Source organism: Mytilus edulis, chromosome 4, assembly GCF_963676685.1.
Source record: "Mytilus edulis chromosome 4, xbMytEdul2.2, whole genome shotgun sequence".
NCBI lineage: Eukaryota > Metazoa > Mollusca > Bivalvia > Mytilida > Mytilidae > Mytilus > Mytilus edulis.
In genome coordinates, this window is record NC_092347.1 from 41,494,799 (window position 1) to 41,513,974 (window position 19,176).

Sequence of the window (19,176 nt, forward strand, 5' to 3'; positions counted from 1 at the left end):
GTGGATATAAATATACTCATCATATATACAAGGATTAACTGTTTCAAATTCCCTATAATCTTGTTTTATTAAAAATAAAAGTACTGAAACTAAACACAGAAAGTTTAACAAATTATAACTTTTACATTATTATATTCTATACACAAATATTTGAAACAGAAGTTAAATTGGCTTACGTTATAAAACAACTTGTTCTTAAAGGTAACTCATTAAACACCGTGAGTTCCGTTTTCTATCATTATCTTAATTGGTAAGATCACTGATTTTTCTTCGTTTTTTTTCACTATAAAAGTAAATATGGTTTTGCTTTATATATACGGTAAAACTAAGTTCTTAGTTTAATTACTAGGTATATACTCCGTATGAAGGTGCTCCTACTTATAGATGGCTTATACGCAAAGAAGAAACCGAGCGCCATCTGTCGTCATAATGATCGTTAGCATGATACAACGACAACATTTAACACTTTGACATTACACACATATTCATTTCACGAATCGACAAGTTACAAAACAGCAATATACAAATTGACAATTTACCGATAAAGAGTTTTGAAATCACAGTAATACAATTTACAAATTGACAATTTACGAATTGACAATTTTGAAATTACAAATATACAAGTTACAAACAGTGACAATTTACGCATTAAGAATTTTGAAATTACACAACTTCAAGTTACGAATTGACAAGTTACGAATTAATAATTTTGACCCCGTTGGCTTTCCATAATGCTGTCGTGTGAAATACACAACTAATTTTCGTCTGGTTAAATTTATTACGTTTTAACGTTATCTTAATTGCGTACTGTTGTGTGATTGTTGTCATTAAATAAGTGACAATTTCATTTAAAAGGGAATGCTTAAAATGTAAATGAAAGAAACATGGTGAAATTATAATGAGTGCTAATAAAATTGCAATCCTAGCTACTTTTTAAAATATGTCACTAAGAAATAAATCCAACAACACGGCGACCGTCTCCCAAAAAAACACCTCGAAACATAAGATGTACAGAAAATATTTTTTTTGAAGAAAGTTCTAAAGACTAATTAAGGCTGATGGGAATAGTATGAACACGCAGATAAGTTGCATTTTTTTTTTTTTTTATAAAACATACATTTATTTCTAGGACAGATGTTTTTTATTAGACATACAGTTAATTGTTTCAATCTGTATGTCGAAGATTATGTAAAATTTAAGGTAACAATTTGAAAGACAAATTAATCATCCTAGAATGTTCCAAATTCTACGCAGCTACATTAAGGACGCCATTTTGCAAAAAAATGGAAAAAAGGGGGGTGAAAAGCAAATGTTATTTTTTGTGCATTCTAGATGGCCGAAGTAGAAAATTTTTGGTGATTTAGAAAGATGAAGTCATTTTCTACGGAATAAGACTGATATACAGCCCTGAGATCCTGAATAGGCAGACGTATCATGAAATTCAAAGTACGAAAACCACTTCCAATATTTGGCGGTAGCACAACCTTTTCCGCTCAACCAATACCTTCCAAATTTTAATAGTGTGTAGACTATACCTCACAGTGATTAAAAAGTGCTGGGGGTCTGACCCGTTTTGTTAAATTATTAGTACTTGAGAAATTTTTAAGCGACCAATGGTGTTTTCAGTAATTTTCACACCTTTACCTTCTTCGTATTACAATACGAACGAGAATTCATCTAACCCCCAGCAAGTTTCAGGTTGATATTTCATCGCTGAATTTGAATTTCTAAATTTAAAACCATTTTTATCAGGTTAAAAGGTTGTGCTAGTCAAAAATGTTGAAAATTTAATGACATTCCATCTTTTCTGGTTCATTTTGAAACACAGAAGTGACCATGATTTCAAAGTCGGATCCGGAAAAGAGCATGTATATTATCCGGTTTCAACAAGTAAATAAACGTGTCATTTACCTTACGTCGTTTAGTGTTTTGCATCTCTTTATTGTGAATAAATAGTTTTATAATTAATATCTTTTCATTTTAATATGTCTACATTGTCCTTCATCTTTGTTAAATACATTATTAGTGTGTTTGAGGCTTAATATTACTGACTATTTGTGAAAAAAAAATAATTAACATGACAAAACAACAGGTAAAAATGTGAAGTCCTCAATGCTAATATTAACCAGTTACTAACAATTAATATTAAACAAATCGCCTGGTTGTTCTTCCCGTCTTTGTCTACACTATGATATATGTTATCAGTGCCGGATCCAGAGGGGTCGTAGAGGGTGTAACCCCCCCCCCCCCCCGGCCTTTAAGTTGCTCGTACTTGCAACCTGCCTGCTGGGTGTGGTCTTTATGTCTCCATTTGTCGACCGTCATTCATAAATTCGTTGTCTCATCAGACTCATTCGTAGCTTTTGTGATTTGTAACCATTCACTGCCCTTATTTTTTTGGGGTGAAACCTATCAACCAAACATTTGGATAAAAATTGCTTGGTCTTCAGTTGCAGATCCAGAAATTTTCATAAGTGGGGGGCCTACTGACCTAGGAGGGGGCCCCCTGCCCCCCCCCCCCTAAATCCGTCTCTGGTCTTTTTTAACTGGTGTCGGTTGTTATGTAAATTTCATTGAATACCCCGGCGTATATCTTGTTTACAACAAAAAATATGTGAGGTTATGATAACTTATAACCTACAACAAACCGGCGAGAATTTTTCATGTCTATTTTTTACTAACAAGTCCCACATCAAATTTATCAGTATATATACATAGCTTTGGATCCAGATTATCGGCATTTTATGATAGACAATTGATAGAGAGAAAACAGCATCGAAAATGTCCAACCCTTACACTTTACAGCAACTACAAAATATACATGCCCAACGACAGGAATCGTTAAAAAAAATGCATGTTACACTTATTCTATGTTTTTATCCCCATAAAAGTCCCAATTTTTGTTTTAAAACTTTGCCCCCCCCCCCCTTTCCAAAATCCTGGATCCGCCCCTGATTATGGTTTTATTCACGCAATGCATGTTTGCTCAGTGTACACTGATTTGTATTTGTACCGCTAACATTTAATTTGTTTGCACTATAGTGCTATCGTTTACTTTCTTTTGTTCTTTTTCATTGAGTAGTGTCATAAATCACACATGCTAAACTCATACATATTCATGACGCTGAACTTGAACCCTATTTTAATTGGTTGCTTGAATATTGGCGGTTTCGCTGAACAGACGTTAAAAAGTGTTGTACATGCACATGTCAATTAAGAAAAAAAAACTGATAAACAGATTGATGCATGTTATATTTTTCAATAGATGTTGTTTCCTTTCAAAAATGTAAGTTTCATACTACTTTGTACAGATGAACTAACACGTTTAGATTTAACTTTTCTATTTCTAATTGCCGATAACAAGCAATAATTGCTTGTTCTGTGATAGGTTTTTCTCTCATTTTTGTCTTGTGTATATATGTGTGTGTGTGTGTGGGGGGGGGGGGGGGGGGGGGGGGGGGGGGGGGGGGGGGGGGAGAGAGGTCGAATTCGGAGCTACTTTTAGGGTTTTTATGCATATACGTTTTTTCGAGTCTAACTGGATACCCATTTTGAAACCTGCATTTACAACTGCTTCGTTAGTTTGTAGTTTATTTCTATTATTTTTGTATTTTTATTATTGTTCTAACATACCCAACTCGTATCGTTTTGTAATTGCTTACTTATGTAAATGTACTATATAGATATAGGAAGATGTGGTGTGAGTGCCAATGAAATAACTCTCCATCCAAATAACAATTTATAAAAGTAAACCATTATAGGTCAATGTATGGCCTTCAACACGGAGCCTTGGCTCACACCGAACAATAAGCTACAAAGGGCCCCAAAATTACCATTGTGAAACCATTCAAACGGGAAAACCAATGGTCTAATCTATATAATAAACGCCGAGAAACGAGAAACACGTATACATTACATAAACAAATGACAACTACAGTACATCTGATTCCTGACTTAGGACAGGTGCAAACATTTGCAGCGGGATTAAACGTTTTAATGGTACCAAACCTTCTCCCTTTTTCTGAAACAATAGTATAACATAACAACATAGAAAAACACACGATAAAATATCAATTGGAAGGCTTAACTCAATCAAGAAACGTAAATTAACACACTTAACGAATAAATGTATATTTTTTTTGCAGGTTGTTTGAGAAACTATTATACAGACTTTTCATTTCAAAGATCATACATATATTTACAATTAGATGTAGAGATGTTAAGCACAGTTTTCAGTTTAAGATTGTTCATTTGATGAAACTTCACAGCAACATTAATGGCTTGGCCAGGATGAGAAAACATTGTACTGAGTCTACCACCGTAGTTATTGCCAGGCACGAAATGGGGACTGTCAGTTTCCAACAAAAGACGGTCTAGCGGCACGTTCCTCACTATGTCAATAACATCACTACTAACATCATGTTTAGTAATGATATTAGTCAGGCCAATTTTCAAGTTTTTGAACGAGCTTATAAATCTATTCATTACGCTGACGGATCCTGTATAACAATGCAAATGTATCTTATGTTGCGTGTCCAAGTATTGGTGGATCATCTCAAACGTAATTTCCTCTGCATCGCGACAGTGGATGACAATTGGCACATTCTTACCAGCCGCCAGTCTCATCTGCGCCCCAAAAGCCTGCTTTTGTCTCTCTACCTCAAATGACTGAACATGATTACTAAAATCAAGTCCACACTCCCCGATTGCTACTACACCTGACTCTTTCAATACCAAACATTCAATCTCATGTAGCACTGACATATTGAACTCTCTGAACTTCTTGGGATGGCAACCAACCGTTGAAAAGATCTTCTTCCTCATCAACTGTTCTGGTTTCAGCAAATCATGCAAAAGATAATGCAATCTTGGAAATGCAAAGTTTGTTACACATCCTGCAAAGTTAGAAGGAAGAACCAACTTATCAAACTGAAAACCACCGCACTTGTCCCATGTGGTCAACAAATCCAGATGACAGTGGCTGTCCATGTAAAAGATGGATTTTCCAATATGTGTTCTTGGACACATCATCCTGCTACACGATCCATCGTACAAAAAGTCACTGCAAACGGACCTAACATCAACGTCTCTTACAACTGTAAAAATTAAAAAATAAATAAAATAGTAATAAATTATCAGGTTTTCAATAATTTAAGATACAGTTTATAACTTAACAACGACTGATTTTGATGCAGAAAACGTATTTGGTGAAAGCTTGTGTTAGCGTTAGGGTCCCCAATTTTGTTCCAAAAATATATCTTAGCATAACTTTCATGATATATTGAAATAAAATGGGGTAAGATTGCCAATGAGAAAACTCTCCACCGAGACAAAATGACGAGGAATTTAGAAAAAAATATGTCACCGTACGGCACTTAATGAAGTTTCCTTGTATGTACGTCTATTAAATTGTAATTATTTATTTTTATTCACTATACTGTCATATTTGTTAAAATGTACTGTCCCAAGTTACAACACATGTTCAGGAATATATACTAGTATGTCCACAGTTGTCCTTGACGAGATGCCATTGTCATTTTTGTCGTTGGGTTGCGATTTATTCTTTGATTCATATGTATAATTTACATTTCTTATTAACATTCCCATGACGTAAATTTATAGGTGTAGTATATTATATATTCAAGAAGATTAAAAATAAACATTAGTGTAAAACCGAAATAAAGCCTATTGACTGATCAATCACTACAAAATATTAAAGCCGACGTTAAATTAACACTGAAGTAAGTTTGGCATGCAAGTCCCAGCCAGTGAGAAAAAATAAACAGTCCTGATTGACAATGACATATAATCATGATTATTCAGTAGTTTGTATTTGCGTACTATTAGTATTTCATTTCATTACATTTTTTTGTCTTTGACCCTAAGTCATGTTTTTATAACTCGTTATTTTGTGGTACTGAACCCATAGCGCATACATGTATACTTTTATGCTGGTTTTACCCCCCCCCCCCCCCCACCTTTTATTGATCTATAAAAATAAGGAGATATGGTATAATTGCCCATGAGACAACTCCACCCTTGTTCATTCTATGTGGAGTAGTCCAGTTTGGTCTACAGCGTTTTACACAGTGCAGGCGTTGCTTTCTCGAAATCGCAAAAGCAGGAGGTGGAGTACCGACAAGGGAAGAGTAGATATTTGCTTCAACAAATTGTCAGATTTTACATTGGTTTACTGATATTTAGACTACTTGTACATTTATAGACTGATTATTCATGGATACATCCGTATCGCATGCTGTACGAACGTATCACCATTATCAATACGAACGCATATATGTTTGCATTGTTGAAGGCCATACGGTGACCTGTTTAACTACTAGCATCCACTTCATTTGAATAGATGTACTAGGAATATGTCGTTTGAGTGCAAATGAGACATGTCTCCCTCCAAATAACAATTTATAAAAGTAAACCATTATAGGTCAAAGTAAGGTCTTCAACACGGAGGCTTGGTTCACACCGAACAACAAGCTATAAAGGGCCCCAAAGGTACTAGTGTAAAACTATTCAAACGCGAAAACCAACTGTCTATTCTTTATAACGAGAAACACGCATAAATTACATAAACAAACGACACATACTGTACATCAGATTCCTGACTTAGAGCTATGGAGTATAGTTATCTCAAGGAAAATTATACCACCATTACCACATCTCTTTATTATATATATATATATATTTTCCCGGAGAAGACATGCTCTCTTGCTAGATTTTCTAAGTGCAGGAACAACCTTAAGATCAAGATACTATGACGTTGGAAATTACAAAAAAAAAACACCTTTGTATGGCCTCATCCTGCCATCATATTTCTGCTCATTGTCGAAGACTTTAATGGTTCATACATCACTTAACAGTCACACTCGGTCCATAACAGAAATATTTATATAACACAGGGAGGTTATTTCACCGATGGTTCGTGTTCGTTTTTCGCAACACTTTCATAGCTTTTGCAGCCTTGTATAGAATAGAATAGAATAAAATAGAATATTTTTATTTTCTAAATTAGTGCCCAGGAGGGCATATAGCATACAGACAATATTATTATAAACATATGCACGATTATATACAGAGATCTATTCATTGTTGTCCAAATCTTTTTTTTTCTGACGTCAGGTTAAAATATTACTTTTCATTTACAATAATTGAATAAGTCTATATCTTTTAGGGAAGTAACCCCCCTTTTTTTAACCATAAATAATGATCCGATGTTGTTATTGCCAACAAATAAGATACCCAGTTTCATATACCTTGCTCTGCCATATTAGTGATTTCAAAAGCTTTCTTTCGACAAAATCTGATTGCTTATTCTGCTTAATGAACGTGTATAAATATAATATTGTTGAGAACTGTGTAGAAATGCTGTTTTGTTTACTTATTAGAATTTGTCCAAGGTCATTGACTTACGGAAACGCTGCGTATTCACTTTTTATGATAACTTGTACATTTTTCAGGGTCACAAAAATAAACGTAAATGAATTGTATTGCTTTAACAATTCTTGAAAAAAATGTAAATGGGAATTTTATTACTAAAAAAATAGGAACATACATGGTTTTTTTAAACAAAAACGGCAACCAGTCTTTTTGCTTTTGTGCCTTTATCTTCAAAAACATGTTGTAACGAGTTCTTTTTACGCAAAACGCAACGTTCAGTGTGATTGATAAGTACATATTTTGATACTCGTTGAAAAAAAATAACCGTGCAAGTCCTGTTCCTCGCAGATAGTGGAACACAAAATAAAAAGGGGGAGGGTGGCGAAATACACTCTAGATGCTAGAAATCGTACACATTAGCAAAATATATACAACTCGACTATCCCAATAAATGAATTTTGTTAAAATGTCAATACTAGACACATACAAGTGTGTTCAAATAGAATTTAGTATGCCATACAAAATATCTAGAGCAAGATATTTAGCTGCATCTTGATCGAGGTATAAGAGAATTTAAAAAAGGATAATTAAAACTAGAAAAAAAAATACTTGGAAATCATCGTATTTCAGTTCTTTCTACTTTTAATTTAGATTCTGTAGGGTAAAATTAAAAAAGAAAATTTTTAAGAATTGAAAAAAGATCAGAGTTTTTGTTCTATTCACGTAATTTCTGCAATAAATGAAGGAACATTTACCACAAATATATGATTTCAGTTAATAAATGAACATATTGTTAGATAACCAGAATTTGAAAAAAATGAAAAAAACGGTTTTATTTTTTTTTATTTCTGTCTTGAGATTATTCAACAGCAATCTCTGCAAGAAGAAGCATCCATTTTGATTCTAGAGGACAAAAGTTTTCCATTACGTTTACAGCATCATTATCAATTGAATTTGACATCAGCAATATAAATTAACTTTCTTTGTATCAAAAATCAATTTTCAAATCTAAATCTGTTCGTGTGGATTAATATTTTCAGATTTTTCAGCTATCTCTTATACAAGTTACAACTACAACTTACAAGGTATGGATCTAATGGAGAAAAACGACCTTTCAAAGGGACAAGAACACCTACCAAGTCATCCATAACTGTCTGATGCATGTAGATCACCGTACAGCAATCATAACAATTGAAAAATCAAAATATATACATATATATGTGCTTTTGGATTTAGTATTATTGCATGTGCCTCTTATCTGTAGGCATACCCTGGTTTAGTAGAATTTACAAGGCAACTCTCGAGTCTTTCTTTAGAATTTCGTGGTCATATATCTCATCTATAACTACACGTATTGTTACATCTCAATGAACCAAATGTGGTAAACCATACATGTCAGTCTAATAGAAATGAAATCAGAAGGGCAAGCTTTTTTCCTGGGAGCATTTCTTATGCAAAGTTCTTTTTAATATATATTGTATATATATATATATATATATACCAATCTGGAAAGGACACTAAATAAAACATTTCTGTTTCGACATATCGACTTGAATATCATTGTCTGAATGGGGGTCATTTCTTTCCTTATTCTTTCATTTCAAAATCTATTTCTGCTAATCTTCAATTTGTAATCCACATCCACCTTTGTATATGTTAATAAATATGACATGTCAGAACCAGTAAATTTATTACGTACCAGATCTTCCAAAAAGTTTAACCAAATCAGACTAAAGGTCAACCTGTGGCAATGCATTATATTATATGAGTCTGTGCTATACACTTTTTCATTTACTGGTTCAGAAACGCAATATCAAAATTTGTACATGTAGGAATATATAATATTTTGAAAATTTTCAATAGTCCAGATCAATATTTACTACTGGCATCAGACTCGTGGCTAATGGTCTAGACTGGAATGTTGCCTCAAAAATATCTCAATTTGATAAATGTAGAAGTAGTCAAAGTGCATATTTATTCAACATAAACTGTCAGTGAAAGACCACAATTAGAATGTGACATTAAAAAAAAACAGTTTATTTTCATAGAAATCACTAAATATCATAATTACATACAGATGAAATTACTAAAATTAGAAAAAAGAAAAATAAATGTAAAGAGTCTTCTTGTAAAAACAATGAGCCAAGTTAATATTGATAATCCATATATACCAAAAGATGAATCTTGTTCTTATTCATATTGTCTTTCATATTATTAAACAATTTAAAAACTAAATAACATATATATAACCCCCCCTCTGCCCCCACCCTGAGTTATCTTCCCTTTTGTGGAAATGTTGTCAAAGTATAACTAATTCACATAAAAAAAGGTACTTTGATAAAAGACATATAGTTGTTAATTTCTGTATCATATTGTCTATTGTCTACTTGGTCTCTTGTGGAGAATTGTCTCATTGGTAATCATACCATATATTCATTTTTTTATATTTATTAACAGAATTGCATTTTTCACAGAAAATGTCTACATCTCATTAGAGATCTGCCTGAAAGGGTGTATGGATACAATATGATATTCAACACCTTATACTTTATAATATAATAAAACAAATATTCAAAAGTCTGTGGTCGCGTAATATATAAAGATTTTACAATGGGTATATTTCATTATTAAATGACAAGATATCTGAAAAAACACTTAAAAACACTTAGTTTAAGGCAGTTTAGAAATTCATTGTAATTTAAAATTATATAACATTAACTTAGTATACATGTTCTTAATTTCAACAAACACATCTTTTCAATGATATTAATCACAGTGCAAATATCAGAAATAATTTTCTGAGGAAGTTTGGCTTACTCTCATCTTAATAATTAGTAATTTCATTTAAAATTTAGTAATTTCATTTAAAATTATATAACATTAACTTAGTATACATGTTCTTAATTTCAACAAACACATCTTTTCAATGATATTAATCACAGTGCAAATATCAGAAATAATTTTCTGAGGATGTTTGGCTTACTCTCATCTTGGTAAATATGATAAAAAAGATCCATTAATTGATTATCATAATTTAAAACATCAAAAAAAAAATATAATATCTGACTAGCAAACATCAATTCATTTCATTGATCAAGTTGCAAACGTTACAAAAAAATAAATATATAAAACATTAAAAATTAGGTTTAATAATAGAAATCCATAGGATTTTTTAATAATTTTGTAATGAAGCCTGAAAACTTCAATTTGAGCAATATAAAGAAAACTTAACCATAAAATTTAAAGATTAAATATGAAAAGATAACTCTCATTATAGGCTATCAGATTAGAAAACCAAAAACATGTGTTCACAGAACATTCACAACACATAAAGTGACATTTTATTATAAAAGTTATTTTATCAGAGTTATCTTTCCTTATGTGGCAAAAGTAAAAGAAATGAAACCAAAATATTCCAATTTTTTTAAAATACAGCAGAAAATTATAAAATACATGTATTTCTTTGTTAACATGAAAAGTCCTACACATTAGTAACGATCTAAACTCAAAATTTAAATAATTCATGATATAAATATTAGACCAATTGTTATCAACTCTTTTAAAATTAAAGATGAGCTACCTAGACTTTAAGTGTCTTGTGTTCTTTAACCTCTTAGCAACTTTTAACAATTAATCTTGGCATATAAAAAATAAAAGTTCATAAAAAATATCAACATAGCATCATAATTTTTCAGAATTAAGCATGAACTATTGCAACTTTGCTAAAGTTATGCTTTCAAGATGCACCAAAGATACTTCTGCAATAAACTGGTGGAACAATCCTGACAAAACCAACATAGATTACCCACCACCATCTTTCAACACATCTTTAACCTTGAGAACCCGCCATGAAAATTACATCAACTTCATGAGAAACTACCCCAAAATGCAAATCGATTATAAAACTATGGAAAAAAGAATAACTAGGATCCAATCTTATCTTACCAACCCAAAGTACTGGCAACATGACAATAAAGACGGACAACGACAGGAGTTTTACCAAAATTTTTCTATCTACAACTGGGCAAGACTGGCAGAAATTGAGAAGAAGAAGCATCAGCTAATTAACTGCAATCCCTGTAATACAACCCATTTAGATAAATCCTCTATCCATAAGTCAGTTCCCAAAGAAAACCTCAAACTCAAAAGCCTGTGTGAACAAGTAGCCGACAACGTTTCTCCCAGAACATCAGGAAATAAATCCAATGCCAAGAAAGAAGGAACAAAAGCAGTGGACCAGGTTCTTACTACATTGAAACCCATCCTGGAAAATAAATTAAAAATAAATTTTACTGAAGCTGTTGGCAAAACTCTAAACCTTTCCCCACCCGACAGAGAAAAGATCACCAAGGAAAAGCAACATTCAGCAAGCCGAAAAGAAATTTTACAGCAAATTTGTGCAAATGATACCGATAATTTTCTAGCATCTGGAAAATCCTACTCTGAATATGAACGCGAGCGCAAAGCCACATTTTTCATTCCAAAAGTCGAAGCTTCCACAAACGTAGAAAGAAGAGTACAACAAGAGCAGAAACATCGCCTAAAACCGAAGAAACATCACTCAGATTTTCAGAAGTACTCCTTTGATCGTGATGCTTTTCTCCTAGAAGTTAAGTCAAAAGAACCTGGGTCTATTGTCATCTGGTCCCGATTAGCCAAGAAGTATGATCTGAAGATAAATGACAGAGTTCCATTAAATGGCGGACAGGTGTTAATGGAATTTGCTAGGTCTAAAGGAGTACCCGTTTTTCAATTTAATAAGCATACCAGAATAAGTGGAAGAGATTTTAAAAGAAGAGTAAGAAGAAGTATTAAAAGAATTGGGAAAAGCCGGGTCTCTGTACCAACACCTCGTACAGCTCAAAAAATACATTCAGATGTTCAAACAAGAATTAGAACTGGAGAAATAAACATAGGAATGCCAGTTGCCCCTAAAACCTTTAAGAAAGACCTTATTTCCCCAGACGGCACCTTGACAGAAAAAAAACAACAGGTTTATGGTAGGAAATTAAAATTAGAAGACATCAGAGAGAAAGAGATTAAAGGATTTCAAGACCTAGGAATATTAAGAATATTTACCGACAATCAATACAATGAATTAACCATGGATGAAGTAACAGCAAGATTTGAGAGATTAGGAGAGCCATGTCCCAGAACACTTGACCTTTCAATTGAACGACTGAAACAGATGGAGAGGACAAGACATTTAAAACTTTGGCATGACCATTCTGAAATACTGAGCCACTCCTACGCTCTTTTTACAGTAGCCTGGATTTATGACCCTGCAAATTTTTTGACAGATGACGAATACCAAACCAAGTTTCCAGAGAAAAAACCAGTTTCCATACAAAGTTTAGTCGAAAAACAAAATCTTCATATTCTAGCGCAATCAGGAAGCTCTGACAAAGACCAGATAATGTATAATAGTACCCGACTTGAAGATATATTAGAACTTAAAGATCCCTATTTAATTTCTACAATTCCAACATTTGACGTCGTAAGAATTTTCAGCGGAGACGGACCAGCCCGACAGTATGAATGTGGACATCAACGAGGTGGCAACTTTAGATGCTTGTGCGGGATAAATGTAGAAAATCACAGAGTCATACAGTGTGCTTACACTCAAAATGTAAAAACACTAGAGGAAAGAAGACAATTGGTTTTAAAAGGAAGGACGTACATGCAAGACAAAGACATCAAGACAAATCCATTTTCCAACCTGAAGAAAGCTGAATTAGAACAAGAACTAGCCAGCCGCGGAAAAGGTACCCTCGGTTTAAATAAATCAGAGCTACAGACTGAACTAAATGACATTCTAAATGGTATAGCACGACTTCCAGCTCTGATGACAGTAAACCCTAACAGACCTGCAGAAGACATCAACTTAGGAAAGTATGAAATTATGAATTTTGAACCTCTACATGACATCACCAATATCGTACAAAACCTTTTGACGGAACTTCCCTACCACATCAAGGACATCCAAAGTGAGTTTGAAAAATTTAGAAATTCGGCAATGGGCGAAAATAATACATTATCTGGTTCCAAGTCAAGGTTAGCAGTAATTAAATTAGCAAAATTCATTCAACTAAAATTTCAAGCCGGACAAATCAGCAAAAACATTGTCGAGTTGATCAACTGCCTAGTAGAAATTATCTCCATTTGTTACAGCCGCGAAAAGTTCAGATCACCAAAACAGATTCTCCGATTATACAACCAAACATTTCTTTTTGCCGTTTTATGTACCGATATCATTGGGAACCCCGTCAAATTGAACTCAGGAAGATTTTATGGGAGCCATTTTCACACTCTACTAACACATGCTCCAGAAACTTACAGATTAATTTGTTTGAGATCAGTTGTGACTGAAAACGAGGAAAGAAGTTTTAAAGACCTACGCGACATTTCAAAAAATACTACCAATCGCCACTGTGGACAGATAATTGACAATGCAATGGTAAGATTTCAAGCCCAGCAGAAATATGGACAAAAACAAAATTCCCTGCAGCAAACAGATTCTATAATAAGTAAGCAATCAAGTCTTCTTCCTGTACGTGGACCAACAATCTTGTCATCTTCCTTTCTTCGAAGTCGTTCATCTTTAGTCCAGACACACCTAGAACGAATCGCTGACTTCCTTGCTCTTGGTGAAGGCCCCTGGTGGAAAATTGTTGATGGGGACATCATCTTTGCTGATGGTCCAACAGACCCACATTTCCATGCAGCAGGGCCCCCTCTGCATCATTTCCGTAGCTCATCCCTACAAGAAGAACAAATTTATGTAAGGAATATTTGGCTGTCTTGTGTTCAGAAATTTAAAGATAACAACCTTTCATTGCCTCTAAAAAAGATTAGAACCTTTGAAAATGGAAAACTTTTGTTTGTACAGCAGTCTGATGTTCAGGATCAAACTTTACCAGGTAAAACCTCAATATTTTCAACTAAGCATTATGATCAAATGTTATTTATATCAATATCATGAATATCATGCAAATTTCATTTTTTTCCATTTGTTTGCTTGTATATTTTAGATGAACCAATTCCCTCTGCACCAAGTAAAACAGTTCCATCAACATGCAGTGCAAATGAAAATGGTATGTGGTACAATTTTTTTTTTGTGGTTTATACTAATTTTCCTTTATAATGAAAACTTAAATTTTCATGAATATCCAATGTGTGGTTTGGCATTAGCCTGCATTCTCCCAATACAAAATCACTTTTTCTTTGAATATTTAAATTCCTTGATTTTTTCATTAAACAAAAATGAAGGATTGAAACTGCTATTGTGGTTTTACCATTATGTTTGTATCCTTAAATTATGAAACATTTCAATTTTCAGTTGAAATTGTTGATAGAAGCAAAGTTGAAGAACATCTACAGCAATCATTTATTGATGATGAAGGTAATACACAGATCTATAAATCATTTCTCTCTGCATTGGTAAACACAGGAAATAATTTCACTGAATAAATTTGAAAGTGTAAAATATAAGTGTATGTTTTAATATCATTATTACATTAAAGTTATCAACAGACTTGCACCATACCTTTGACTATACCAATCAATTGTCATCTTTTCAAATATAGGGATTGGGTCAATGGAAATTCCTGAAACTGCTGTAGACTGTAACCAGGATAATCTACAAGAAAATACAGTAACAGGTAAGGATTAAATACATTTTTAGGGCTTATTATAGGATTAAACGCCTTTTTAAAGGAATTTATTGGTGTATAAACTCGGCCAATTCACTCACAAACAAATAAAAGGACTTTTATGATATGTTTGTCAGTGATTTGGTCCAGTTTATACACAAAAAAATTCCTTTATAATTCTTAAATTTGCCGCCATCTTGTTTACATTGGTTACGAAAAGAAGTTCAGTGAACGTCATCTATCGAAAAATAACCAACGTCAAGATCAAATACCGGAAGTCATCAATCAATCATATCAACGTATTCCCTAATATGCAAATCATATTAGAATTATTGGTGTTTAAACCTCCACAATTAACTCACAAACTGAATAAAAGTCAGAAGATATGAATAGATATAATTTAAATAAAACTTGTAAATAATTTATTTTGATCCAATTAAATTTTTTTCAGATAAAGAAACTAACGAATCAGTCAAACTTAGATACAAGGCAATTGTTTGCGGTAAGTTTATCATAAGAAAGTTTTCATGGAAATTAAATCTGTTTTGTAAACATGTGCATGTGTTTTTACGCCATTTTTTTTCAGGTAGTTCTATATTTTTTGAATTCGATTAAATCTAATAGCAGGTGTACAAATGTGTTTTAATCTTTATTTAAAACATTACAGAAAGAATAAATTTGAACAAGAAAAGTGATGCAGAGCCGCCAAAAGTAAGGGTGAATTCAAATGTTCCATCGAATAATGTAACTGGTGAAAGGCAACAAACAAGTACATGTAAGTTCTCATCATTTTTGATATTTCAGCACACAGAAAATTACTCAATATTCTCATTTCATGTATGTATTATAAAATCCAGGACAGAATTATTTTTCTTTGTGACAACTTGCATTTTTCACATCCTCTGTAAAAATGTATTTCTGCATGTATATTTTAATACTTTTTGCATAATATCAGTTTAACAGTTTGTACAGTGACATTATGATTAGGATCATTTGGTTCTTTTAGAATAGTTTATTTGAATGGCAATCATACCACATCACCTTATATCTTACGCAATAAATTATTAAAAGTGTTGTTTTCAATTTTTTACAAGTGGATTTTTGAGTATCTTATGAATACATTTATGCATATTTACCTTGTCATTCTTCTAATAATATTACATGGCACTGCAGTTCAATTTACTGTTTGTCATGGCAAAACTTCAGCTGACATCATGGAAACCCAACTACTACATGTGTCTTTTAATCTTTCTTTCAGGTCCTGTTAAACCAAAGAAAAGGGATCCATCATGCAAAAGGAAGCTTTCATACAAAAATAAATGTAGTGCAGGTAAAGTTTACTGTTAGTAAATGGTGACTTGGAAAAATTTATGCCAGTCATAAATTGAAGTTATTGATTAACAGATTTAGGAATTTCAAATTAGTGTAATATATTCTTTAATATGTACATGTATTACAATGAAAATGGTAGTCTCTGAGCTACATGTATCTTAAAGTAATGCTGTGAATGATTTACATTGGCATTTCAAATTAACAGCGAACATGAAATGAGATCTATATACACGTTTAACATGTTAAATAGATTTAAGGCCAACTCATTAAAAAAATATAAAAACAAAGACAGTAACACTGTTGGCATTACTTTATCTGAAAATTTACTTTTCAGAAAATTTACTTTTCATGCTAGTAGAAAAATAATCAAGGTTAACAGAAACAACATAATGTATAATTTCTAGAATAAATAAAATAAACAATAAATGAATATTTAACAAATCTGTAACAATCTTAGTTGAAATAGTTCGTATAATTACCAATACACACACGGCACTGATCATACAATATAAAATCAGTACACACTGTGTGAAATGAAAATATATATCGACTTGTAACTGGTAAGCGGTTTGCATCTATAAACAATAAACTGGATAAAACATGCAAAATACAGTGAGAAAAATAAAAAAAACAATTCTTCATTCTTACTTACATGTCAGAATGATCCAAATATTTTACTCTACCTTTCCTTTTTGAACATTGGTATATGGTCACCTTTATTTCAACTGCTATCACAAATACTTGATCATTACCTGAGAGTAGAAGTTACTTTACAATTAATAAGCATTCATGTATAAATTTGCAATATTTTCAAAAGTAAGGATATATATAATACAATGTAATAATGCATTTTTTATTGTCTCTTATTTTTTAAATAAATTAGACATTGGTTTTCCAAATTAAAAGAATTTTCTATAGAAATTTAGACTTTTATAGCTTGCTGTTTAGTGTGAGCCAAGGGTCTGTATTAAAGGCCGTACTTTGAAATTAAATGATTTACTGTATACTTTTAAATTGAGACTTGGATGGATAGTTGTCTCATTTGCACTCACACTCCACCTCTTTGCATCTATTTAACTTTTAGAAATAGTTTGTATTTCAATCATAAATATCATTTCACACAGGGACCACTATTTTGTATCTAACAAAACAACATTTCGTTCTATATTTAGACAACAAAAAGGAAAGATTGGATACTGAAATAGCAGAGGAGATACTTGGAAAGACTGATGACGTAAACAACTGCAAGAAACTTAAACGCCTGAACAGTCTTTATCCTGCCAATAGAAACTATCTCCAAAGCTATGAGACTGCACTGGCAAAACTACAAATGGCAATAAAAAGCTTCCATAACAACACCAAAAAACAGCTGGAGGAACTGCAGGATCCAACTTTACAAGAAAAGAAAACAAAGGCTGAAATGCTGATGCAAAAATGGGGTTTTAAACATTTTTAATAATGTGTTTTGAATATGGGAGCTTTCGGATGGGTGTTTCCTTGGGCGTTAAGGTGTTATCGTATTTTTAGTCGCCTTGACACCAAGGAAACTTAAATTTCAATAATTTGGTGCACATGGGAGCTTTCGGATGGGTGTTTCCTTGGGCGTTAAGGTGTTATCGCATTTTTGGTCGCCTTGACACCAAGGAAACTTTAAATTTAAATAATTTGGTTCACATGGAATCTTTAGGATGGGCGTTTCCTTAGTAGCCATGGTGTTATCATTTTCTTGGTCGCCTTGGCACAATGGAAACTATAAATTTTAATTAACAATTTTTACATTTGACTTTGAAATAAAGGTTCTCTTTAAACAGTTAAATAAAGGATATATACATGTATCTGTAGTCACTCAAACTGACTCACTCTTTCTGATTGGTAAGTACATTGTAAATGTATATGCACTACTATGTACATGTACAAAAAAATGATGTAGTTATGGTAACAAGCAATCATACATATAGGTAGATCTAATGGCAAGTAATATTTTATATTTACCTCTATACCAAGCACATTGATACATGTATAAGTATTTTCTGACTCAAGAATTATTTCAAAAAAATAAATATTATTTTTAATATATTATATTAAATTAAATTTCAATTTCCTTACTTTAACCAATATAAAACAAACTCCAGAAAAGTTCAAATAATGTAGATCGATGCATTTTAAAACTTTTAAAAATATACATATTAGGCCACACCAATAAAAAGCCAATTTAATTTCTTGTTCTACGGATTTTTTTGTAAAAACACTTTAAGTACAAAAGGGCTAATATTTTCCCAAAGAACTATAATATCTATATGGTATGAAATGGTTTAAACATGTCCAAGAATTTTGTCATGTTTGTTATATTTCTGGACTTTAATCATGTTAACACATTTACTTTAATAGTTTAATATTATTCAAAATAAGTGGACCCCTCTTTTAGAAAAGTTGTTTAAAATATAAGGTATTTCTCCTCTTTTTGAGTAAAAAAAATTAAGTTTTCAAAGGTTTTGTATAGTAGCACTATACCAATCCTTAGTATTTCTATTTTCTTTTCTACATCAGTAAACATGGTAAAATGACCCCTTTAAGGCCCTTGTCTGAACATGCTGAGGAATAACCTGATAATAACAAACATAGGTCAAAGTACGGCCTTTAACACAGAGCTTTGATCTAGACCAAACAGCAAGCTATAAGGTACCACAACTTAGTATTGTATTCAATTGAACAGGAAAACCTACGATCTAATTTATATTTCCAAACGGGAAATTACCAATGAATTATGAACCACATCAACAAACGATAACTGCTGAACGAC

The 19,176-nt window shown here is 32.4% G+C and overlaps 2 protein-coding genes across 7 annotated transcripts in view; one reads left to right on the forward strand and one right to left on the reverse strand.

Moving 5' to 3' along the window:
- Nucleotides 1-19,176, forward strand: part of LOC139521884 (uncharacterized) — an 80,748-nt gene that overhangs the window by 11,192 nt on the left and 50,380 nt on the right. The gene's annotated exons all lie outside the window — the stretch shown is intronic.
- Nucleotides 4,180-5,031, reverse strand: LOC139521382 (putative deoxyribonuclease TATDN2). The gene has a single exon (XM_071314859.1). It carries the CDS (start codon nucleotides 5,029-5,031, stop codon nucleotides 4,180-4,182), a length of 852 nt encoding a protein of 283 aa, XP_071170960.1.